The sequence below is a fragment of the Doryrhamphus excisus genome, linkage group LG6 (genome assembly GCF_037039965.1).
Source record: "Doryrhamphus excisus strain RoL-2023G ecotype Guam linkage group LG6, RoL_Dexc_Guam_v1.1, whole genome shotgun sequence".
Lineage (NCBI taxonomy): Eukaryota > Metazoa > Chordata > Actinopteri > Syngnathiformes > Syngnathidae > Doryrhamphus > Doryrhamphus excisus.
Window position 1 is genome coordinate 23,309,813 of NC_136362.1, and position 25,937 is coordinate 23,335,749.

Here is a 25,937-nt window from a genome sequence, read left to right on the forward strand (position 1 = left end):
CTAAAAAAATGCACATGCAAGAAAAAAATGTGTCGTTTTTTACAAAATATGAGCAAATTTGCAGGCAGCCACCATAATTAGTGTGAATGGTTTTGATGCAAGGAGTGTCAGAACTGATCAATGAACTTTTAAAGCAGGGGTCTCAAACAGGCGACACTAGTTTGAGGCCCCCGCCTTGATATGAAAGTTTAATGTTAGTGCGGTCCGCGCAAGTTTGATATGGATGCTGTATGGTATCATGTACCCAGATAAATTATTACGTTTGATTCATGTTCATGTTAAAGGTTAAATAACTGTTCATAGTTATCCTCCCTATCCGTGTGGAAGTGGTAAGTTTTTGGCTATTTAAGTTTAAAGGAAATAACTTGAAGGCTACCGTTCAGGTCGTTAGCTCTCTAGTTTGCGAGTTAGCATGTGTCTCAAGACCCTGCAGTTGCGCAATATGTTGTAAATAAAAAGAGTATAAATGTGACTATAGTCGTGTTTTGTCATGTCTACAGGGCTCTAATAATGCTTTGTTCATTTTAATCTGAAAAAAATCATTTGTCTACCCACCAACTATATGTGCTTTCTTAAGTTTTTATTATTTGCCCTTTTATTATTATTATCGGTAGAAAATGAATGAATGAATGATTTTCTTTATTCTTGATTTGTTTATTTATTTTTATCTTATTTTGTGCAGAAAAATAAAAATTAAGATATTTGAGAACAGTGGAATGTTTTATCAGAGCTTTTATTGTAGAAAATCGGAACCAAAGCACTGAAAAAGTTTGTATATTTTTCTGTTTTTAATAAATGTTTGTTTTTTTTGGAAAACCTGATGCGGCCCAGCCTTGCCCAGACCCTAGCTCCAGTGGTCCCTAGGTAAACTGAGTTTGAGACCCCTGTTTTAAAGGAACATATGGCCATCTTAAAAAAAAAGTCCCAGACCAAACACTCGCTCTTACTAGTTTAAGTGGATTAGGCTGAGAAAAGCACTTAATGAGAGAGCCCTGATGCACGAAGGCCGAGAAGTGTGTCATCTGACCAGACTGTGGAGCAGCAGGGTTAACTGCTGATTAAGGTCAAAGTAGACACACACACACCGAAAAAAAATGAGCGAGTGTTTTGAATCAATTTGTTGTCACCTCAGGGGAGTCTGCAGCCTGCCATGAGTGGCTCAGAAAAGTTAACACCACTCTCGGCCTGGAGGATCACATGAGGCCATCCGTGAGTCCCCGACTGAACATGTGGACTTCTTCCTGTCTGGATCGCGGATCGGTTAGAGGACAGCAACACACAGGACCAACCAGGCCATGAAGTAGCACGCCGTATTCCTGGACTCCTTGCGGATATTTCCGTTTTCTTAAGTGACGGATGTGGATGGGCAAGATTTATCTGTAAAAGGAGGTAAGTACGCACACCATAAACACCCCATTCATTGTATTGGAACACAATAATCCTATGTGGAATATCTATGTTCATTACAGGGAATACCATCTAATAGCAAAGTGAGGAAAAGTGTTGCTCATGGTGAGTCCATATATACATTTTTTTGAGTCTTTCTTCCAAGTTGATACTACGAGAGCCAATACAACAGATATATCAAACATCAGCCTTTATGGGCAGGATCTGCAAACATCAACAATAATACTGAAGCTCACAGACAGTGTCGCTCGCTGCATTGAAAAAGAATGCAACCATTCCATAAGAGACTGTTGTCTGCTCACGTAGCTATTGGTTACATTATTCAGTGGTGGTGTTTTGTCTGTTGCTATTGCGTTTCTGTGTGATGTTTTAGCTCTTTTGTTACGACAGTAAGACTGGTATGTGGAGTGGTGACTTCCTGTGGTTTCAGTGGGGCTGATAAGTTTATTGTGCACACGCTTCCTCACCTCCTTTTCACAATCTTCATTGCATTTCAAATTCTCCACCTTCTGTAGCTCTTCTGCCTGTAACCTCACTCTTCCACTCCGGTCCCTCTGACCTTCTCTGTACTTCTCTGTTAACATTCTTAAAGCAAATACTGCATCTGTAGTACTCTTGTTTTGACATGAAACCATACTACTGCTCTGCCCTTAGCCTAGCTTCAACTACTCTTTCCATAACTTCATGGTACGGCTCGTTAGCTTTACACGCTCTGCACATCGCCCTTGTTCTTAAAAATGGCCACCAAAACACTTCTCCTCCATTCCTGAGGCATCTTCTCACCACCTAAGATCCCATTGAACAACCCGGTTAGGAACTCTACTGCTAGCTCTCCTAGACACTTCCATACCTCCACAGGTCCATCAGGACCTTCCCACTCTTCATCCTTTTCAACGCTTTTCTCATTTCCTGTTTACCAATCTTTGCTACTTCCTGGTCCATAGCAGACGCCCCTTCTACTCTTCCTGCTCTCTCCAGTATTTTGTACATTTAATCACGTACTTTATCTCTTATTTAACTGTTTAGGACACCGAGGGCCATCAATGGAGTGACGGTGAGGAAAGTGAGGGAAGTGAGGGAAGCGAGGATGACTTCACCTCAGAGGTAAACATCTTCCATCCACGTCTCTTTAAATGTCCTTTAAGGCTGAAGTTGTCAAAATTAATTGCACAAATAATACATGAATGCAAGTTCCCTTTCCCAGCACTATTATTTTTGACGCGTGATTAATGTTTGAGGAAGCAGTGGTGACTGTGGACGGACAAGCGCAGGCAAATATTCAGCAGAAACTGAGAAAGAAGAGGAAAGAAATTTATCTTCAAAGCCTGGCAGAAAGTTGTTTGAAGCTCCTGTCGCTGTGATTTGAGTTGTCACAGATCATCGCCTGGAGTTACTGGATTGATATCTGTATTTTTGTATTGTCATTTATACAGTCATACCTTGGCATAGCCTACTAGTGTTGTTTAGATGAACAGGCAGGCATAGCTGAGGACAGCTATTTGGGGGCTTGTGTCAATGTGACCATAGCTGAAGTAAATAGCATTAGCAGCGCACTAGCTCCAGAGAGATTTAGTGATTTAGTGAACGCATTAGAGATACTCAGATCAGGGATTGATGCTGCCGATATTGATCATCCAGGACGGAAATACCGATACCGATCACATGGATTAAGTGAACATACATCGATTGATTTATGATGAGTGCTATCAGCCAGGGGTGTCGTATAAAGGGGAAATATTCAGGACAATTATGAAGTCCTTTGACTGCCAGCAGACCCAAAAACCGAATGAATAAATAACCCAGTTCATCACATCAAAAGTATTTTTTTTCAATGCGGCAGCCCATTGGCTTCTCAATTATTTTCTGTCATGCCCCCCTACGGGGCAGAAGCACCCCCCAAGTACTATAAATTTTACTCAACTCTATTTTTAGTTCCTATTTTCTCCACTGCAAAGCGTCTTTGAGTACTCTGAAAAGCGCTACACAAATAAAATGTATTATGATTTTATTATTATTGTACATGTTGGTAGGTCTGCATTAAAATGAAAGCCTTGCCCCCCCCCCCCTCGACAGTTCCCCACGATCCCCCAGGGGGGCCGCCCCAATCAATATTAAAAATCAATATTATGGGTGGGCGGATATTTTATTATCGAACATCCATACTTATTATTATGGATAAAAACGTCTTACTATCTGATTAGGTGTGATTAATTATGAGTTAACTACAGACAAAATGTGATTAATTACGATTCAATATTTGAATGGTCTGTCAGCCCGAGTTATGACGCAATAACTGTCTTGTATCAACGTATGAAAACTAACGTGATTGGTTGGTCCTTGGAGGGGCACTACGCCGTTGAGCCCACCTGCCACCCCCGACTGGACACGGACGTTGAGGCCGTCAGGAGTCTCTATTCCCATAGCGCAGTCTCTACCAGGTGAATATCCAAATATATCATCACATCAGAAACAAAGAATCCCACCATCTTTCCTCTCCTTCCAGGGAATATCAGTGGCTTGATAACATCGACGTGGATTTGAACATTAAAGCCAACTTTTTGGATGTAAGCATACATCGGACTTGTTGAGCGATTATGTTTGGACCTGAACTTCATGTTTGGTGTCCACAGGGGGAGGCGGCCAAGGCCTGGAGTGTAAATCCAACCGAGCCCATCACTGTCCGCCTGCACTTGTCTTTGTCGCAATATCTGGATGGACCAGGCAAGCCTCCACGCCGCTGCTAACACAAGCGATCACATTTGGGTCTTACATCATTTCTCCCCACAGAACCCACAGTTCAAGTCTTCCAGCCGTCTAATAGACATCATTTCAAGCTTGGGAAACAACTGCAGAGGTAGAAGCACCTAGTATCTTCGTCACTATTGTTTGTTGGGAAAGATCCATACTTTATTTGTGCTGAACAGTGTAATTGCAGCCTTCATATCCCAAGAGTGGAAACATCTGACAAATGACAACATGGTCGTCTGTCAGAAGAGGAAGCACAGCTGGTTCAGGCCTAGCGGAACCATGAAGAAATTTGGTGCCAGACTCAGCATCTGGATGCCGCTGTCCAAGTACGTGAGTCCATTTCCTGGTTGTAGTGGCAGAGTGTGGAAGTGGTAACTACAAACTGCAAACTACACTCTTAAAAATGCTGGGTTAAAAACAACCCAATATGGGTTTTCCCAACCCAGCGCTGGTTAAATATTGGACCAACCTAGCGTTGGGTTATTTTAACCCAACAAGTTGGGTTGGTTATTTTAACCCAAAAATTGGGTTGTTCATATGACCCAACGCTGGGTTCATATTTACTACACTGCTGGGTTATTTCAACCCAGCAAATTATTTTTATTTTTATTTTTATTTTTATTTTTATTTTTATTTTTATTTTTATTTTTATTTTTATTTTTATTTTTATTTTTATTTTAACATAATGGAAATCCCAACCCAGCAGCAAATAACTTAGCACCCAACCGATGTAACCCAGCAAATTGGGTTCTCAGAATACCCAATTGAATAAAAATGACCCAATTAAATGACCCAACAGGCTCAACCCAGCGGTTGGGTCAAAAAAACAACCCAGCATTTTTAAGAGTGTACAAACTACGACACGCATGAACACATCTCCAACATCATCAGTCAAAACAGAGCATTTGTCAATGCAGTTCTTGACATCTGATCACCCGACAGATCCAATTCCATCCAAGACCGCAGCCTGAGAGGAAGGATCGTTTTGCCTGCCATGAAACTCAACCAATTCACCAATCACACAACTTCGTACAACATCAAGAATCCATCTGGAGAACTCTTCACGTACACCCCCAGTGGAAAGGTGAGCTTTGTACCCACTTCAAGATGTTTGGGATGTTTATCTCTTAGGGTCAGTCCAGCTCTTCTCCGAAGGAAACTCATTTCAGCCGCTTGTATCCGCGATATCGTTCTTTCATGACCATACGTAGGTGAGGGTGGGAACGTAGTTCGACCGGTAAATTAAGAACTTTGCCTTCTGGCTCATTCCCAACCCGGAGGGAGCACTCCACAGTTTTCCGACTGGGAACCACGGCCTCTGATTAGGAGGTGCTGGGATGCAAACCGTCCCGGTAAACGCTGAAGGTCACAGCAATAAGAGGCCATCAGGACCACATCGTCCATTTTCACAGACGGCCCCTGAACCGGACCGTCTGTGAAAATTATGAACAGAGTCGGTTACCGAGGGCGGCCTTGGCAGAGGCCAAAGTTCACTGGAAACAGGCTGGACTTACTACTGGTGATGCGGACCAAGCTCCTGCTCGTACAAGAACCGAATGGCACATAGTGGGCCGCCTAGGGAATAAATATTTACAGTATTACTTTATACTTCTACATTTGCGCATTAAGGGATGGGCAAATACTGAAGATGCATTTCCACCCCGTTTTCACTACATGTAAGCAAGCCATGACCACAAGTGTGTCCTTTAGCGTCACATGGTTTTATGACATAATGCAATACTTTTGTGAGCTTTTGCAACGTGATTCGTGGTTCCCTCATAAAAGATTTGCGAGCTCTCACAAATATTTGTAAATCAATATTTTCCCCTTCATTTTTCTTCTTCATTTCCCCTCTGAGTCTTAATCATGTGGGCTCAGTGATTTATTTTTTACGTTTTTATACGTTTTTTTATACGTTTTTATATACCCGAACGCCCGATTCCGAAGACATACCGTATTTTCCGGACTATAAGTGGCACTTTTTTTCATAGGTTGGCTGTTCCTGCGACTTATACTCCAGAGCGACTTATAAATGAAAAAAGTGGACACTGGACACCTTTTGTGTTCATGTTTATTTTGGTGTAGCTGAATAAGCATTGTGTTAGCATATCTTACACCTATTCAGCCTGTTCTCTATTCTTTTATTGTTACAACTTGCCTTCCAAGGTGACGTAATTAATTCAATGCAGAATGTTAGAATTGTAAGTGTAAAATAATGTGTGTGTGTTAAATATATTTTCTGGCCCCCTGGACGATTTTGTTAACCTTTCTCTTGTGTTAGCTTTCTGGTATCATCTCTTATATTAACAGGTCAGTTTTGACCCATGTATTAAATCAGCTATAAAATACACTAAAAACAATAAGTTAATATCAAATTTGCTTCTCATGTCTTGGTTACCTTCTTAGGCTTCCTCGTCCATGAAAATGTTGCTTTTAATACTTTTGGTGTAGACCTTTTTTGTCACTATACCCCTCCATTTTAATTTCCAAAAATAGTCAAATGAATCTCAAAAGAATCATATTCATAAATTGAAGGTTCTTTTGTTACCTGGCTATTACTGAGGGATATAGAACATATTGTCACGGTTCGTCATGCGGGTGTTGCGATGCGACCCCAGGATGCAGAGATGAAGCCAATGGTGCAGGTAAAAGCTTAGCTTTTTATTTTCGGAGCAGGCGAATGCAGCACTGTCATACAACACGTAGCAAACAACCAAGAGCAGACAACAATGAACCAACAAAAGGCAAACGCACCCGCCTGAACTAAATAAGACAAATCAAATTCGAAACAGGTGCGCGTAGAAGGGAAAGTAAAGGTGACGGGACACAGGGCAGACCAACACAGGAAAAACTACAAAATAAGAGCATGAAAACCGGAACTAAGGCAAACAACGTGAAAAACACAAACTGTCACACAGGAGGCGATGCAGATTGTGACACATATGTATCTCTTAAATCAATTAGTTTATTTATTTTCTCATTTTAGTATTAATCACTAAAGAAACATGTATGGTGTTGGGGTGAATTTTGACCCATATATATTCATGTCAAGAAAAGGTAGAAAAAGTTATTGTTTTCAGCAACAGAACTTTATGAAGTGAAATGAAAAAGCAGAACAGGTCCAGATCTTGGTTCACTGTACTTGTTTCCATTCTTTCCATGATCCAAATAGTAAATGTGAAATCAGCCAATCAAATGAGTGAATTCACCTCACATGTCTGGACCTTGTTTTTCTGCTGGTATATTGGAAAAGCAGTCCAAATGAGAATCCCCTGAAGCTTCCATGATGAGAAGAGGAGCTGGTTGTCATTGTGTTGGCTAATTAGACACTTATGATTTCAGTTGTGGCTCAAAATATTGCTTTATAGTCATATTATTATAACCGGGTCGAAACCCACCCAACAATACAGTGGTCATAATTTCAACCAGACCATTTTAAAATTTAGTAAAAATAATTTTTTTGGTTTTATTTTGTTGAAATAGAGTTTCCTGACAAAGTCAAAAAGCCTTGATGCAATAAACAAATGTGATTCTTTTTATGCATTCAAATGTAAAACGGGTCGGTGCCGACCGTAACACAAGAGGAGGGTTAACTCAACGCATCAAAATGTCTGCCCACCCCTGATGTAGTCCATGTTTAGTACCTTATGGTTGTCGGTGTCTTTTCCTCCTCAGAGAGTGGTGGTGTCAGGAGTGAAATCATCAGCTCAACTCAGCACCAAGCAGCTGATTGAGCTCCTGTTCTTCTCTCAGGCCATCGGGCATTGTAAGACCACCCCAACGCTCCAACACGGCTTCCTGGTGCAGGTCAAAAAAAAATGAAAGACTGCAAAAATGCTTTATTCTGCCCAGATATCTTTTGAATGATTATTAAAATGAAATACGGTACGTCCACAGGTTATGAGGTACGCAGAGCAGAGAATGGCCACCTTGAACGAATACTGCGTGGTTTGTGATGAGAGACACGTTTTCCAGAACGGCCCCATGTTGAAGGTAAATTCCGCCAAGCAACCCCTGTTTGTGAAACCGCACTCTTATTGTGTTGTGTTGCGTTCCTAGCCTGCCGTGTGCACCAGGGAACTCTGCGTCTTCTCCTATCACACCATGGGGGTTATGGCTGAAGCCACGGAGGAGGTCGCCACGGGTGCAGAGGTCCGTAAGGTTCTCCAGGATTGTTCTCGTGTAAAGTTGAGCCAATCCTCAAAATATAAATATAGTTATTGACACCGTTAGCCACTCTATCCTCCTGTCCCGCCTCAAAACCAGCCCCAATATCACTGATTCATCTCTGGCCTGGCTACAGTTCGTGCACATAAATAGCTGCTCCTCCTCCATAGCCCTTTTACCTCAAGGTGTTCTCCAAGGTTCGGTGCTTGGTCCTCTTCTCTTCATCCTTTACATCCTTCAACTTGGCAATATCATCCGTCGACATGGCCTCAATTTCCACAGCTACACCGATGATATTCAATTATACATTTCTACCACCTCCAATATCTACTCCACCCTCACCAACTGCTTAGCTGATATCAAAATTTTCTTAAACTTAATAGTGACACACCTAAAAGACTTGGTGGTGGAATGAGGAGGTGCAGGAGTGTATACAGCAAAAAAGGTTAGCTAAGAAGAAGTGGGACGTGGAGAGGACTGAAGAGAGTAGACAGGAGTACAGAGAGATGAATGCTATGGTGAAAGTAGAGGTGGCGAAGACCAAACAAGAGGTCTATGATGACTTGTACGCTAGGTTGAACAGTAAGGATGGAGAGATGGATCTCTACAGGTTGGTAAGGCAGAGAGACGGAGATGGAAGGACGTACAGCAGGTTAGGTTAGGTAGGTTCGGTCCTGTCATTTTGTGTAACTTATTATAAAGTGTTAGCCATGAATTAAATTCAAAATGTGTTACATGTATTGATGCAATATATCGTAGGCCAATTTTGGCCAATTATTATTATTATTATTATTATTATTATACCCTTTCATTTGAACCCCACATCAAACAGTTAACCCGGACAGCATTCTTCCATCTTAAGAACATAGCCCGACTCCGTCCATCACTTACATTCTCTGCCACTGAATCCCTAATCCATGCATTCATCACCTCCAGAATGGACTACTGCAACAGTATTCTCTACGGTACACCATCCAAAACCCTCAACAAACTACAATATATTCAGAACTCCGCTGCCCGCCTCCTCACCTCCACCCGCTCCCGAGAACACATTACCCCTGTCCTCCAAAACCTCCACTGGCTTCCCGTCCCCCAACGCATTCACTTCAAAATTCTTCTCATCACCTACAAAGCCCTCCATGATCTGACCCCCCCATATCTCACAGACCTCCTCAATCCACATAATCCCCCGCGTCCCCTTCGCTCCTCAGACTCAAACCTCCTGGCACTCCCCTGTAAGACCAAGCTCCGAACCTGGGGAGACAGAGCCTTCTCCATCGCTGCCCCCACCCTCTGGAACTCTTTGCCCCATTCACTCCGTGCTTGCCTGACCTTCCCACCTTTAAAAAACAACTCAAGACCCACCTCTTTAAATCTGTTTTTAATGTCTAACCTTTTATATCTGACTGCTGTGCCCCGCCCCTCCCCGCTTTTACTCATGTTTTAACTATACTCATGTTTTTACTCATGTATTAACCAATGAATGTTGTATTTTGGTGTGTCTTTTATTCTGTTTACTTGTTTTATTCAACTTCATTCTTTTGTAAAGTGTCTTTGAGTATCTTGAAAAGCGCTATACAAATAAAATGTATTATTATTATTATTATTATTATTATTATTATTATTATTATTATTATTATTATTGTTATTATTATTATTATTATTACGGCAGCGGTTCTCGGGTGAATGACCCTTTTGATGATGATTTTGTGAGATGGTGGTGCTTTGTTAAGCCGCTACTAGCAAAGACAGGAGTGGGCAAACTTTTTGACTCGAGGGCCGCATTGATTTAACAAAGTTGACTAAACAGGGACTATATTATATAGTATTATATATATCTAGATTATATTATATATATTTCACACAGTCCACCTGGAATGATTGTATGTGTAAAAATGTCATTTGGGCTCGTGTCCCCCCTTTCCGGGGGCACTTTGTAAACAGCAGGCCACATCAAATAACCACATTGATGAAAAAAATCTACCTAAAGCATCAAAAGGTTGGCTCGAGCCATGTTGCCAGCTTGTATGTTAAGTTTTAAGGAAATACTTGAAGTTGTGCATCATATAAACAAATAAGTATGTTTGATGACGGCCATGCTGGTTATGTATTCCTGCACTTGGGATCCCATTTTATCATGATTGAAGTTGCCATGTGTTTTTCCCATACGTCAACGCAACACTGTTTCTGCTCCACAGGTGGTGGACCTGCTGGTTGCCATGTGCAGGGCGGCTCTACAGTCCCCACGCAAGAACATTATATTTGAACCTTACCCATCCGTTGCAGATCCAAACAACCCCAAAATTCTGGCTTTTAGTCCGAAGGTATTATGACAACTCTGCTGTCATCTTCGTATGAAGCTATGATCAATTCAAGATGAAGAAGTTCTTTTCTCGTCACAGAGAAAGAGCTACGAGAGGCTACAAAAAGCCCTGGACAGTATCCTGTTCATTCGGAGGATGGCACAGGTGAGAGGTACTCTTGTACTATATGGTATAAATACAGTTTCTTCAAAATGATTCAACCCCCATTGCAGCAAAAGGGCTTCCGGAAATTAAAAAAAAATCATGTTTATAATAAAATCTTACAAGGAGTTCTAAAATAACTAAATGCAACTAAAATGACAACAATATTTATTCTAATACAATAACAAATGCCCTTTTAATGCCTTGCTCACTGACAAAATTAGTCAACCCCTTAAAGATGACCACTCAGAAAAACAGAGGTTTCAATCAGGGGTTGAAAACGCCTGGAGATGTGGACAGAACCTTAACAAGCCAAAACAACTGTGATGCTCAGCTCCTTCTAGACCAGGGGTCTCAAACTCAATTTACCTGGGGGCCACTGGAGCTAGGGTCTGGGTGAGGCTGGGCCGCATCAGGTTTTCCAAAAAAAAAACAAAAAAACGCATTTATTAAAAACAGAAAAATGAATAAACTTTGCTTTGGTTCCGATTTTCTACAAGAAAAGCTCTGATAAAACATTCCACTGTTCTCAAATATCTTGCTTTTCATTTTTCTACACAAAATAAGATCAAGAATAAAGAAAATCAATCAATCAGTAATAAATAAATATAATAATAATAATAAAAACTTAAGAAACCACATATAGTTGGTGGGTAGACAAATGATTTTTTTCAGATTAAAATGAACAAAGCATTATTAGAGCCCTGTAGACATGACAAAACACGACTATAGTCACATTTATACTCTTTTTATTTACAACATATTGTGCAACTGCAGGGTCTTGAGACACATGCTAACTCGCAAACTAGAGAGCTAGCGACCTAAACGCTAGCCTTCAAGTTATTTCCTTTAAACTTAAATAGCCAAAAACTTACCACTTCCACACGGATAGGGAGGATAACTATTAACAGTTATTTAACCTTTAACATGAACATGAATCAAACGTAATAATTTTTTCTGGGTACATGATACCATACAGCATCCATATCACTTTAAACTTTCATATCAAGGCGGGGGCCTCAAACTAGTGTCCTGCGGGCCACATTTGGCCCACGGGCCGCGTGTTTGAGACCACTGTTCTAGACAGTCAGTGGTGTCTTTGCAACATGGTGAAGTCCAGGGAAGGGACATTTCCCCATGTGCAACTAATAAAGGCATATCTATCTTATCTTGTCCCCATTTGCCTTTTCTGGCTATAATGTCACCGTTTCCCAATCTTATATGCAGGGTCCTTATTCTGACATTAAAAAGCAGATGGACAGGATGGACCCTCTTGCAGTTCCTCTCCTTCAGTGGTAAGATACAAAGGAGATCAGGATTTTAGCAACTGCACACACTGGCCACTTCATTAGGTATGCATGCATCATGGATTCATGTCCTTGAAGATGAAAAAGAGCTACAGTCGTCGCTCATTTATCGCAGTTAATTGGAATGATTCAAATTCAATATTTTCATGTTTAGAGCATAGAAAAACTGTTTTGGATATTCTAAATACAGTTTTAACATTATTAGAGACATCTACACTAGAAATAGCACCCCTATTGTCACCTTTACACTCCATTCATCTTCTATATCCTCGCTATTCCAACTTTTTTCGAGTGAGAGGCAGATTTGCTCATTCAATCCCAGACATTTAACAAAATACAACTGGTCGTTTTAGATGATTTCCAATGATCTTTCAAGGCAACGCAGAATATTCTATGGCTATATGAACATGGAACATACCGAAAGAAAGACTAAAGAAAAAAGGAGGTTTCTCCCTTTTTCCGTTCTTTAAATTACCGTATTTTCTGCGCTATGAGTCGCTCAGGAGTATAAGTCGCACAAGGCCAAAAATGCATAATTAGGTCGAAAAAAAACTTACATAAGTCGCACAGGAGTATAAGTCGCACAAGGGCAAAAATCCATAATTAGGTTGGAAAAAAACATACATAAGTTGCACTGGAGTATAAGTCGCACAATGCCAAAAATGCATCATTAGGTCGAAAAAAACATACATAAGTCGCTTTGGAGTATAAGTCGCACAATGCCAAAAATGCATTTTTAGGTAGAAAAAAAACATACATAAGTCGCTCTAGAGTATAAGTCGCACAAGGCCAAAGATGCATAATTAGGTAGAAAAAAAAACATACATAAGTCACTCCGGAGTATAAGTCGCACAAGGGCAAAAATCCATAATTAGGTCGAAAAAAAACATACATAAGTTGCACTGGAGTATAAGTCGCACAATGCCAAAAGTGCATAATTAGGTCGAAAAAAACATACATAAGTCACTTTGGAGTATATGTCGCACAAGGGCAAAAAACCATAATTAGGTTGGAAAAAAAACATACATAAGTCGCTCCGGAGTACAAGTCGCACAAGGCCAAAAAATGCATAATTAGGTAGAAAAAAAACATACATAAGTCGCCACGGAGTATAAGTCGCACAATGCCAAAAATGCATTACTAAGTGGAAAAAAAAACATACATAAGTCGCTCCGGAGTATAAGTCGCACAATGCCAAAAATGCATAATTAGGTAGAAAAAAACATACATAAGTCGCACAAGGCCAAAAATGCCTAATTAGGTAGAAAAAAGCATACATAAGTCGCTCCGGAGTATAAGTCGCACAAGGCCAAAAATGCATAATTAGGTAGAAAAAAGCATATATAAGTCGCTCTGGAGTATAAGTCGCACAAGGCCAAAAATGCATAATTAGGTAGAAAAAAACATACATAAGTCGCTTTGGAGTATAAGTCGCACAATGCCAAAAATGCATTTTTAGGTAGAAAAAAAACATACATAAGTCGCTCTAGAGTATAAGTCGCACAAGGCCAAAGATGCATAATTAGGTAGAAAAAAAACCATACATAAGTCACTCCGGAGTATAAGTCGCACAAGGGCAAAAATCCATAATTAGGTCGAAAAAAAACATACATAAGTTGCACTGGAGTATAAGTCGCACAATGCCAAAAGTGCATAATTAGGTCGAAAAAAACATACATAAGTCACTTTGGAGTATATGTCGCACAAGGGCAAAAATCCATAATTAGGTTGGAAAAAAAAACATACATAAGTCGCTCCGGAGTACAAGTCGCACAAGGCCAAAAAATGCATAATTAGGTAGAAAAAAAACATACATAAGTCGCCACGGAGTATAAGTCGCACAATGCCAAAAATGCATTACTAAGTGGAAAAAAAAACATACATAAGTCGCTCCGGAGTATAAGTCGCACAATGCCAAAAATGCATAATTAGGTAGAAAAAAACATACATAAGTCGCACAAGGCCAAAAATGCCTAATTAGGTAGAAAAAAGCATACATAAGTCGCTCCGGAGTATAAGTCGCACAAGGCCAAAAATGCATAATTAGGTAGAAAAAAAACATACATAAGTCGCACAAGGCCAAAAATGCATAATAAGGTAGAAAAAAAACATACATAAGTCGCACTGCAGAATAACTCGCACAATGCCAAAAATGCATAATTAGGTCGAAAAAAAATACATAAGTCGTATAAGTCACACAAGGCCAAAAAATGCATAATTAGGTAGAAAAAAAGATGCATAAGTCGCTCTGGAGTATAAGTTGCACAAGGCCAAAAATGCATAATTAAGTTGAAAAAAAACATACATAAGTCGCACTGGAGTATAAGTCGCACAAGGCCAAAAATGCATAATTAGGTAGAAAAAAGCATACATAAATCTCTCCAGAGTATAAGTCGCACAAGGCCAAAAATGCATAATTAGGTAGAAAAAAAACATACATAAGTTGCACAAGGCCAAAAATGCATAATTAGGTAGAAAAAAACATACATAAGTCACACTGGAGTATAAGTCGCACAAGGCCAAAAATGCATAATTAGGGAGAAAAAAAACATACATAAGTCACTCCAGAGTATAAGTCGCACAATGCCAAAAATGCATAATTAGGTCGAAAAAAAACATACATAAGTCGCACTGGAGTATAAGTTGCACAATGCCAAAAATGCATTATTAGGTAGAAAAAAAACATACATAAGTCGCCACGGAGTATAAGTCGCACAATGCCAAAAATGCCACATATATACCACATATATGTATATACCACATATATATACCACATATATACCACATATATACCACACATATACCACATATATACCACATATATACCACATATATACCACATATATACCACATATATACCACATATATAACACTACACGACAACATAAATAAAACAAAGGTAGTTTTACAAGAAAATAACAACTTTTATACAAATATAACACCATGAACTATTTACAATTTCCACATTTGGAATTGAACCTTGTATGCATGCATGCGTTAAAACATCCCACTATGCAAACCTTCAGCACGCTACACTCCTCCGTGCTCTTCCACCTCCTCCTTGCCTCCATGTTTGTTTTTTTCATTCAAATTCTTATCAAATGCACTTCTGTCACCTTGTGGCCATTTGTGTGGCTTAAAGCCGCCCCAAAGGAGACAACCGTGGTCCGATGAGGCAGCGACATTTGGAGCATGACGACTACGTATGATGCAATACGTATGATGCAATATAATTCAACACCTTTGAAAAACCACAATAATAAACATCAGGCGTGACCTGTCTCATGCTAATTCAGATTGTGGTATTGTGCACGTGGTATTGTGCACGTGGACCTCATGTGGCAAACACTCGCTTTTCTTTTTCTAATGTTCCACGTCAGGATTTTATCCAGCAACAGATCTCACATGGTCAAGCTCCCAGCCAGCAGGGTAGGACTGAGCTGAGCCGTGCTAGTAGTAGACCACCAGTAGTACACTCATCGTGTACTTTAGCAATACAGCAGTAGTATAGCACTGGAGCCGCATGTGTACAATCTATTGAAATCATTTCTTTTCCTTCCTGGCTGGCCAACAGCAACTGCCGTTCATGCACACGCCTCACCAGTTCCTGCTCATCAGCAGCCCCCCCAGCAAAGAGGCCCGCTTCCAAACCGCCCGCAAGCTTTATGGCAGCACTTTTGCTTTCCAGTGAGCAAAATCAACACATTTTCATTCAAATTCCGACTTTATTTCATCCTAACAACACATTCCTTCTTTCCCAGTGGCTCCCACATTGAAAACTGGCATTCTATTTTAAGGACTGGACTTGTTAATGCCTCCAATACCAAGTTTCAGGTGAGACCATGGAAAATATCAACATTTATACTCACTTTATATATTTATGTACAGTGTTGCTGTTATTTACACGTGTGTCCTTTTAAAAGATGCATGGAGCAGCGTACGGCAAAGGCATCTATTTAAGCCCAATCTCAAGCATCTCCTTTGGATATTCTGGTATGAAGATGCACAACATTTTAATGACTGTCACATTCATTTTGGGCCCTTTATGGTTTATTCATATGGAAATCTATCATGTCCATCTTCAAATCATTCCTGGGTCCTGCTTGCCGATATCGCTTCATTTTATAAGGAATCAGAAGCAGAGTGACGCCTCTTGTCATCCAGCCTGTGTGACACACAAACACAAACCCTTCTTGATCCAAAATGAACATGACATTCATGCCGATTTTGAGTACACTGTATGTAAGTTGGGTGGCCCAGCGACCGAGTGGTTAGCGCGCAGACCTCACAGCTAGGAGACCAGGGTTCAATTCCACCCTCGGCTATCTCTGTGTGGAGTTTGCATGTTCTCCCCGTGCATGCGTGGGTTTCCTCCCACATTCCAAAAACATGCTAGGTTAATTGGCCACTCCAAATTGTCCATAGGTATGAATGTGAGTGTGAATGGTTGTTTGTCTATATGTGCCCTGTGATTGGCTGGCCACCAGTCCCGGGTGTACCCCGCCTCTCGCAATGAATGAATGAATGTAGGTTTCAGCTGTACGTCTGTACCTTCCAATGTGCTTCATCAGACATGGGGAAGGGACAACACCAGATACCAAGCAAAGAGGACCTCCTGAAGAAATATAACCACATCCATAAAGTCCAACAGGTAAGCCACGTTTTACATCAAGCTTTTATCTTCCAAGTCTTCGTGTTAAACGTGATATTATCTCATTGTTGCAGGATCCGCCTGGCAGGTTTCTGCAAAGCAGGAACCTAAACTGTGTTGCGCTTTGCGAAGGTTGGTATCACCAAAAGCTTTTTATTTTTATTAATTTACTACACTCTTTTGCATACATTTGTGTTTGTTATATAATCAGTAATAACCACAAAGGACCTCAAGAAGCACGGGAACGTGTGGGTGTGCCCCGTATCCGACCACGTGTGCACACGTTTCCTGTTTGTGTAAGTGCAACCGAAACATGCCAACTTCAGCGCAACGTTGTGCGTCTGCCTTGAAACAATGTGCCGCCATTTTGTGTCTCAGGTATGAAAACGGCCGCGTGGGAGATGTCCACATCAACACTCAGGACTCCGACATTCAGAGACAAATTTTACACGTCATTGCAACCAGGCCAAGCTGAAAAAAGCTTTTGTGATACGGAGGACGGATATACCATACAGGTGGTCACATGACATTTTGGGGGTCCAATCGATTGATTAACTAATGCCGAAGTAGATCATGAGGTTCGAGCATTTGGAAGTGAGCCCTGAAATCAATGAAACCTGAACTTTCTTACACGGGCTGCACCGGGGGTCCTTGGGAACGTTTGGGAGAGTGACCAATCACAGTGGGGCGGGGGTGGAGTCAAGTTACACACACCTCTTGGGCGGTAGGCAGGAAATCCAAGGAATCACTGCTGGAAGGGGTGCAGAATCCGGAAGATCTAGAAAGCCGTAGCTGCTCTACAGGAGTCCACAACTCAATGCAAGGGCCTGAAAAAGAGTCCATTTAAGAAAGTCCTCAATCTCCATTTTAATTCAGATCTTTTTATTCACTTTTTTGTCTCTCCTACGAGGTTAGCCTTTTTTCCAATACTATTTTACAACATCTGTGCAAATGATATGCAAATGAGATGATGACATCATCCAGGATAGCCAATGATTACCTTTTGGTGCCCTGCAGTGACACCAATTAGCTGCTTCAGGTGAGCAGCCTGTTGGTTTCTCTTTGGTTGTTTTGCTTTGGCTTTCCTTACGAGCTTCCTGTACGGTTTTGTGTCGTCATTTCAGACCCTGGCGGTCCTGATGGGAGGAGCTACCTGACAAGCTCATCTGTGCTACACCTTTGGTGGCAGGGGGGCGTCGTTCCATTGCTCCTCCAGGACGCCCGGCAACCCCTAGATTTATGGTCGTCTGCTTTTCGTCTTCCTGCCTGCCAGGTAGCTTCTCCCAGTCTTTCGCCAATAATTAGATCCCGTATTTAGTCTTTTTCACGAGTCTTTAATATGGTGCTTTTAGTTGCATTTATAATTTCTGCACAATAGTTTTCTCTTATTGCATTTTTGCCTCATGGCTGCTGTGTGCGGTAGAACAGCTATTAAAAGACTCTTTCTTCAAATCGACCTGCTTGTCTGGGATTCAACCCATCCTGAAAGTGTGACATTTTTTGGAGGCGTACGAGCGTGTTCAGTGTTCAAAATGCATGTCTGTTGGTTTCTCTCCCAGAGGCGAGCGTTGATGTCGTAACAAAAAACAATTCCCAATATTCTTTGACCATTAAAGTCCCAAAGATCAACCAGTAACTCGCAATTGACGAGTTGGGGACCCTGTTGTGCATTCTTTGAGTTGTTGAAAGAGAACATTAAACTTGCAAAAATGTAATTTATAGTGGCTGCACAGCGGCCAAGTGGTTAGCACGCAGGCTACCCGTGCATGTGTGGTTTTTCACCAGTACTCCAGTTTCCTCCCACATTCCAAAAACATGCTAGCTTAATTGGCCATAGGTATGAATGTGAGTGTGAATGGTTGTTTGTCGATATGTGCCCTGGGATAGGCCCCAGCACCCCCGCGACCCTCGTGACGATAAGCGGTAGAAAATGAATGAATGAATTTATAGTTCATGGCGGCGGCCATGACGAGTTAGCCCTACCAAGTACTCTAGTAATGAGGGTGGCACCTCTAAGCTAAAGCAGGGTAAACAAGCACTTCTTGAGGTGGATGGTAGACTTGGTTCGGAATATTTTTCATCAAAATAGTAGTCATGCCAAAACATTGTGTTGCAGCTGGATGTTTAGTTTTGTTCTTTGCAGTGTTCATTTCATTTCAAACTTTGAAAAATGTGGGTTTTTTGTCATTTCAAACTTAAAAAACACCTTTTGTGTGTTAAGTTGCTGTGTGATAAATTTAGTGTTAGTAAAATTTTCTCAGTAAGATGACACTGTGATTCAGACTGTTAATCTTTCTGTCCGATCTTTGCTACTTCCCAGTCCACAGCAGACACCTCTTCTACTTTTCCTTCTCTCATGTTTTCCTCATTCATCAACTCTTCACACCGTCACACTATTTTGCATTTGAGCCAACATTTAAAAGTATCATTCAAAGTCATTTACTTAGTCTTGGATTTAATTTGAACAAACGACAGCGTGCTTATTGTTCATGTTAGCAAACACCGCAGGATGCGTCCCCTCCTGTGAGGCAGAAAGGCAACATTATAACACTACCGTGCTTCCATATGAGCCCCACAGCTGCCACCCCTTCTTCTCCCGTCAGCGTGGTTGGCTTCCATTGCTGTTTTAAAGACATTTAGCCAAAAAAGTGATGACTTTAAGCTTTAAAGGTTCTCATTTAATCATGGCAGAGCAGCCATTTAGTGGGTCATCCCAGCAGGCGATAGATTGACTACAAGGTTGCATTAGCCCAAAGGACGACCATATGGCTTCCTGATTCTGGTGCAAAGGATACGTACACGATTACCAGACTCATATGGGCATCAAACGCCCAAACTTTCTGAATGATTGATTGCACAATAAAACAATTGAGTTGTGCACAATTGCACGCCTCGTTGCTTCACATTTAATCATGCGTATTCATTCGCAAAATTCCTGAGGCTTCAGGGTGTAAATAAAGTTTGATTGGCCAACGAATGCCGCATGTGCCTTTAAGAGCTCTTTGTGCCACTCCACATGCCTCTCTCGGAGCCTCGTGAGTGTTTCTTGGCATCGACTCTCCTCCTGCTGAACCGGGCGAGGATGTCCTTCACATCAGAGGTAGAAGTGGACAAAGACAGGTCCATGTTTCTTCTTTTTCTTGACACCTCACAATGACGGCTGTTTGGACACATTATGGACTGTAAACAATGACGGAACCAACGGATCAGATGAGGAGAACTTCACTCAGTCAGAAGAACTTGAGGAGAGTGAGCCGCACAGAAGACAGCAGTCTCTATCCCATTCCTGGACTTGCCACGGACTTTCTCCACATGAGAGTGAAAGAAGGAAGCAAGATCCGCAATTTACTGCGCTTTGCAACAGCTCGCATGCAAGACGAAGACAAAAACAGCGAGACATCGCTGAGACAGGTTGTCTTCACCGGCTCGGACAGAGGAGTCACTAAGACCATCACTTGTGTGGAGATCCTCAAACGCAAAGTGGCAGGACTCCACCAGGTCTCCAAGCTCTACTACAAGACAGTGAATGAGGTTTGGGAAGATGACGGAGACGGAGACGCGGGTGGAAGCAGGCAGAGGACAGTCCCTGCCATCTGCATCCTGCTGTCCAAAGACCCTCTCGATGCTCAGGAGCCCGGATACCAACCTCCACATACCGCGAGCACAGAGGACACGGACACATGTGGAGGCATGACCAGGATGCCGCGTGGGCCACCCTCGGCTAAGCGAATACGCTTGGAAGACTGGAGTCAAAGTGTGCCTCCGTTGACAAATCGATTTCAGGGTGGCCTGGTCGGCTTACCAGGACAATAACATGGCAAGGGAACGAGCCTTCATAGCACGGCGGTTCAACTGGCAGCCTGCCGGTCCACTCTGGACAGAGAAGAACCTATTTTTCATGTAGGGCCTTAAAAACCGCAGAGAAGAAGATGACTACCCCCATCCAGATAGAGAAGCTGCTCCTTATGCATCCATTTCTGTACCACTGGTCATCATTAGGGTCCCGGGTAAACTGGAGCCTATCCTCGTTGACGGTCAGAGGCGGGGTACACCCGGACTGGACGCCAGCCCATCGCAGGGAACATGTACTACGTATATGGACCAACAACCACTCACCTTCACTTTAAGACCAATGGACTATTGAGAGAACCACCAAACTACACGCAAAACAGAAAGAACATAATAAGTCATTTATGAATATGTAAAAAGTATGTGCTTTTTAACAGTGGTACACAATTATCTGTATGCATTATTTGACTCATGGTCAAGATGTGTTTTTTGGGGGAAATAAACACATATTTTGGGGGGGAAATAAAATCAAAATAGTCTTTGCAGAAGTGAATTATGAATGTGCAAGCATCCATTATAACGAAATTCCTTGAACCCTTCTTTGCCTATTATGGAGCTGGAAGTGGGCTAGGGGGAGGGGCTGCGAGGGAGGGCAGTGTGACACATGACACGTTCCTAAATTTAAGACAGAAACATCCCGGACTATTTTCAGTCAATATTAATATCTGGACATGGATTTATAGAAAATAACCTTAATATGTAATCATATTGTACACATCTGAACTGAGATGTGAAATAGCTTTGATTTATATTCATTTTAAATGTTATTTAATCATTCTTGGTTCTAATCTCATGTCATCTGGTAGACTATTAAAGTGGAATCCTATACCAAATATCACACCAACTAGCAGAATATTAATTAGAACCAATAATATTAATATATTAGACATATTATGTAGTATGGGCTGCACAGTGGAGGGTGTACCCAGGGTGTACCCCGCCTCTCGCCCGAAGACATCTGGGATAGGCTCCAGCACCCCCACGTGAGGATAAGCAGTAGAAAATGAATGAATTAATGTTATTATAAATAAATTAAAAGTGTTTTGTACAGTACCGTTCATAATATGCCAAAACCAATTGAACATTTCAATGAAACAATTATATTGTTTCACCCAAGCTAATTATGTAATTATCTGTGTTTTAGATATATTCTGGCATATATATAGAGAGAGATATTCTAGCGTGCTTTTGTGTCAATCAGTGTGCAGTACACATAAACGCTTCTATTTGAGGTCAAAGTCAGAAGAAAAAAAAGTTGCACATGCGCACAATGAATAAATGACGTCACAACGGAGTTACGCTTCCTGCTGCGGAATCTGACCGAACACCGGTCCGCGTCGCTTCGCTGTCCCGCATCATGTTCAGAGCAGCCGCCCGCCTTTCCCTCTCCGGTTTTCGGAGTTTGGCCCACAGGAAGCCGGGGTGCAAAGGTATTAGCCATGTGTATTTATCGGGCATATTCGGACCCAACAGGGTTGGTTCAGTGAATTATTTGTGGACGGAGCACAGCTCCCATGCTAGTTCATGTTAGCCCCACAACTATCGGCGACAAGGACTAACCACAATTAGACTCATCTTATTTTACAGCACTCTGTATACTCGAATTACAGTTTAATTAACTTTCTCATTGAGCCTGTGGTGTGTTTGCATGTTAAAAGCTCTTTGTTGCTCTTGTCTCTGTGTGTCCTTGTGGTGACCCAGTTGAACCTCCCATTTGTCGGGCCTTGTGGTAGGGCTGCTCATGCTAGCATGTTAGCTTTAGCTAACCCAGTTCATCCAAGCAGCTGAAGTCTTTTTACTAGGAAGGCATTAATTATATTTTTGTGGTATATTTTGAGTTTCGTTTAGCTAAATCCGTGTGCTTAAAATTTCCTTCTGACTGTATATTGACTGTCTATAGTTAATATTTCTATTGCTGGGCAATATTCGACTGTTTGTTGACGTTTCATTGACAGCACTTTGGATGATTTACCGGTATTGTTGATTGTACATATTTGCCCTTCCTCATAAAGCAGCTTTATGACCGTGTAGGTATTTTACTGACATGGCGACTAAATGTCACTTTCACCTTGCAGCTCTGTTGACCTCCAGGTGCTATTCACACGGGAAACAAGAGACAGATGAAGAGTTCGATGCCCGTTGGGTTACCTACTTTAACAAGCAAGACATTGATGCATGGGAGCTGAGAAAAGGTACGTTGCAATAAAGTTTGAGTTTTTTTCGTTATCAATGTTTGTTACAAAGTGGTCTAGGTAACCCATCCATCCATTTTCTGCAGCGCTTATCCTTGTGAGGGTCGGGATTGCTGGAGCCTATCCCAGCTGACCTTACGGTGTTTAGCCACATTTTATGTCTTGTCTGTCACTTTTTTCTTCAATCTCCCTGCTTCTTTGTCCTCTGTGTGGGAGACATAAGCAAGTCCTTGAAGTAGACACAAAAAAAACATTGAATATATTTTGTAATCGAGGTAGTCAAACTTTTCAAATAATCGGTGCAGCCCTACTTGCAAGTACAGCAGGTTAGGACGGGCGTTATAGCCGCTGTCTGCTGACGGATGGTCACATCACAAGCCATACACTCCACACCCTGCCAAGTGTTTGGCCCCAAATGCCACACCAATCTAAAGCTTTTAAAATTATTCACAAATTGCACAGATCAGGAATAGAGAGTTTGTTTATATAAGATGCAGCTGAATTTTTTAATTTTATATTGTGATCCATCCCCTAAATATTGTCATATATGCTACGGTCCATATCGCCCAACCCTACTGACGGCAAACGAGCATCTTGTTGAGTCTTGTAGCCTGTAGTATTCACTCTACCTGCTGTCCTGTTGTCAACGCTGCTTGAGTCGTTTGTTCGTGAGTGACACTGATGCTAGCGGCTAGCTAGGCGTTGTATTATGCCGCCAGATAAAGTTTTTCCTGTTAGCTGCTACAATAACAATATCACGACTGAGCCGTCTGCTCCACACACGTTCCTTCTCCTCACGATGACAGCATTTTTTCATCTTATATATTCGTTTGCAGCATGCGCTCAGCAACTCCTTACTTTGTTTATGTTCTTATTTTTGGAAGAATCTATACCGGTTTACCGGTACATAAAATAAATCACCCAACCCTAATATTGTCTATATACATATTAGGACTGGGGGACCGATTCATTCATAACCGATTCATAAATGTTAATAATCGATGCTGAAGGTACAACAAACAAAGAAAAAGCATGAGTGTAGTTTATGGTGGCGCATCGAGACGCTACGGCTGTCCGCCGACTGCAGACAAGTTGTGTGTGAATTAGGGACAACAACCGCAGCTGCGATGGCACTTGGTTAGCTCGGTCAGACCACTCATTCATAGCGGCATGTCCTCACAAGCACTAACCAAACCCCTCCTCAACTAAACTTGTCAAGACGGCAACCGGATACCGGATCGGCAAAAGACTTTGAAACTCTTGTCACCAAGCGTGACCTCGTGAAAAGCAACAGCCAGTGAAAGCTAGCAGGGTTAGCCCAGTTTAGCGGAGCACGCTAATGTGACTGTGAGTTGTTAATGTAAAACGTTTGGTCATGTTAACTTCTGACTTCATGCAAGTTGTGTGAAGCCGCGGCTCCCAACATGCTAGGTGCGGTAATGCACGTGAAAGCCGGTTGCCTCCCACAAGAAGAAAAAAAAGGCAACGCCATCCACCATGCAAACATGTCCACAGAGTTCCGCGGTGAAGTTACTTTCACGTTAGACATTGGGTATTGGGCTGTCTAGCTACAGAGGCAGTTCCCCCTCAATGTGTCCGTATTCCTCTGTCATGGTGTGGTGAGCTCACATCCGAAGTGATGGGAATGTATACTATAGTACAGGGTGGGCCAAAAGTAGGGTTACAGTTAACATGTATTTACATAGATTATATTCACATATTCGGCTGCACGAGTGGTTAGCGCGCAGGCCTCATAGCTAGGAGACCCTAGTTCGATTCCACCCTCGGCCATATCTGTGTGTTGGTTGTCCTGCATAGAATAAAAGTAGTTTGTCCAGTGCCTCGTTGGAATCTCGACTTCTAAAACACTATCCCTCTGTTTTTCAGGGATGAACACGCTTATTTGTTACGATCTGGTACCCGAGCCAAAAATTCTCGAGGCAGCACTCCGAGCTTGTCGGAGGTTAAACGACTTGGCCACCGCAATCCGAATTCTGGAAGCTGTGAAGGTGAGATGAAACACTGCCAGCAAGGATATTTGCAGTTGTGCTTTGGGTGTCGACGGTGACGTGCTTCCTGTTTAGGATAAAGCCGGCCCACACAAAGAGATCTACCCGTACCTTATTCAAGAACTGAGGCCAACATTAGACGAGCTTGGAATCGCCACCCCTGAAGAGCTTGGTATCGACAAAGTATAAGTAAGGTGTCTGGTCCAATGTTTCTTTGTCTTTCTGTTAGCGGATTGCAGTATTTTGCAATGATGATGTGTTTGCATTGCAGACCGGTGGTGGTGGATGTCCTCCAAATGCAGAATCATTGTACCTTCATGTTTGCCTCATCCGTCTATTTAATTTGACCTTTATTATGTTCACTTGCTTGTACAATATTAATGAACCTAATAAAGGAAACTGTATCTGTAATACGCGATAAAAGTACCTCAGAATACTTTTTACAAATGGTTTTATGTACTCTGTGAAGCGGGAGGTACAATACAGCACTTACCGATTTGAGACTGCTGTTTGTTGGCTGTACTTGTGTAACTCACTTTTTGCCGCAAGGGGGCAGCGTTTTCACAACTCAAAGCCATTCTTTTGCATGTTCTCAATCTGTTTCCATTGCAGGGACAATGTACAGGAGCATAAAATAAACTTTTGAAACGGCACTATGGTTTTGTATTGTAATCATTTTTTAGAAAAGAGGTAAAGAACCAACTTGTGCATGTTATCGTATTGCCGTGCTTTTACTTTTGAAGGTCTGACTACCGGGTAATGGCATGTTAAGCAGAATCACAAACGAATGTTCCGAGCGGACCGGACGCTGTGTTGCTCCGTCGACGCCGAGAAGGAGAAGTTAAAATACGAACTGGCCAAATGTCACCGTTCTTCGCAGCCTTGTTTTTTGAAGTCCTGCCTGTTCCGGCATATGTACCGGATGTTAGGCCGACCACGGACGTTGTTTTTTTTCTCGAGTGTAATAACAGCGGGCCGATTAACTCAAATACAATACCTAGGTTAGATCGACATCAGCGTGACAAAGTTGATATTTTTTTTCGTTTTGTCATGTTGGATTCATATATTGTTAAATTGATCACAAATGAGTTTAAGTGTTTGCTTAAAATATTTGACGTGTTTTATTTTGATTTACAATCCTA

At 41.7% G+C, this 25,937-nt stretch overlaps 3 protein-coding genes across 4 annotated transcripts; all 3 read left to right on the forward strand.

The window, feature by feature from the left end:
* The first annotated feature begins 1,116 nt into the window (after window positions 1-1,116).
* Window positions 1,117-18,317, forward strand: LOC131138880 (protein mono-ADP-ribosyltransferase PARP6-like). Its single transcript, XM_078791686.1, has 24 exons — window positions 1,117-1,389; window positions 1,470-1,512; window positions 2,434-2,511; window positions 3,751-3,845; window positions 3,911-3,971; window positions 4,038-4,128; window positions 4,195-4,261; window positions 4,332-4,481; window positions 5,098-5,239; window positions 7,831-7,962; window positions 8,053-8,148; window positions 8,215-8,307; window positions 10,521-10,646; window positions 10,725-10,790; window positions 12,015-12,082; window positions 15,475-15,523; window positions 15,669-15,781; window positions 15,856-15,928; window positions 16,018-16,087; window positions 16,666-16,745; window positions 16,820-16,877; window positions 16,957-17,041; window positions 17,124-17,260; window positions 17,870-18,317. The coding sequence occupies exons 2-23, from the start codon at window positions 1,510-1,512 to the stop codon at window positions 17,218-17,220; spliced, it is 1,893 nt and encodes a 630-aa protein (XP_078647812.1). The 5' UTR covers window positions 1,117-1,389; window positions 1,470-1,509; the 3' UTR covers window positions 17,221-17,260; window positions 17,870-18,317.
* Window positions 18,318-19,725: 1,408 nt separating this feature from the next.
* Window positions 19,726-21,032, forward strand: rpp25a (ribonuclease P/MRP subunit p25, a). Its single transcript, XM_058086553.2, has one exon. The coding sequence runs from the start codon at window positions 19,935-19,937 to the stop codon at window positions 20,556-20,558; it is 624 nt and encodes a 207-aa protein (XP_057942536.2). The 5' UTR covers window positions 19,726-19,934; the 3' UTR covers window positions 20,559-21,032.
* Window positions 21,033-21,867: 835 nt separating this feature from the next.
* cox5aa (cytochrome c oxidase subunit 5Aa) lies at window positions 21,868-25,448 on the forward strand. 2 transcript variants are annotated; one of them, XM_058086554.2, is made up of 5 exons: window positions 21,868-22,024; window positions 22,670-22,786; window positions 24,674-24,795; window positions 24,871-24,989; window positions 25,067-25,448. In XM_058086554.2, exons 1-4 carry the CDS (start codon window positions 21,952-21,954, stop codon window positions 24,982-24,984), a joined length of 426 nt encoding a protein of 141 aa, XP_057942537.2. In that variant the 5' UTR covers window positions 21,868-21,951; the 3' UTR covers window positions 24,985-24,989; window positions 25,067-25,448. The 2 variants fall into 2 exon arrangements, with proteins under 2 accessions (XP_057942537.2, XP_078647813.1); XM_078791687.1 differs by having other exon boundaries at window positions 24,871-24,984.
* The last annotated feature ends 489 nt before the right edge of the window (window positions 25,449-25,937 follow it).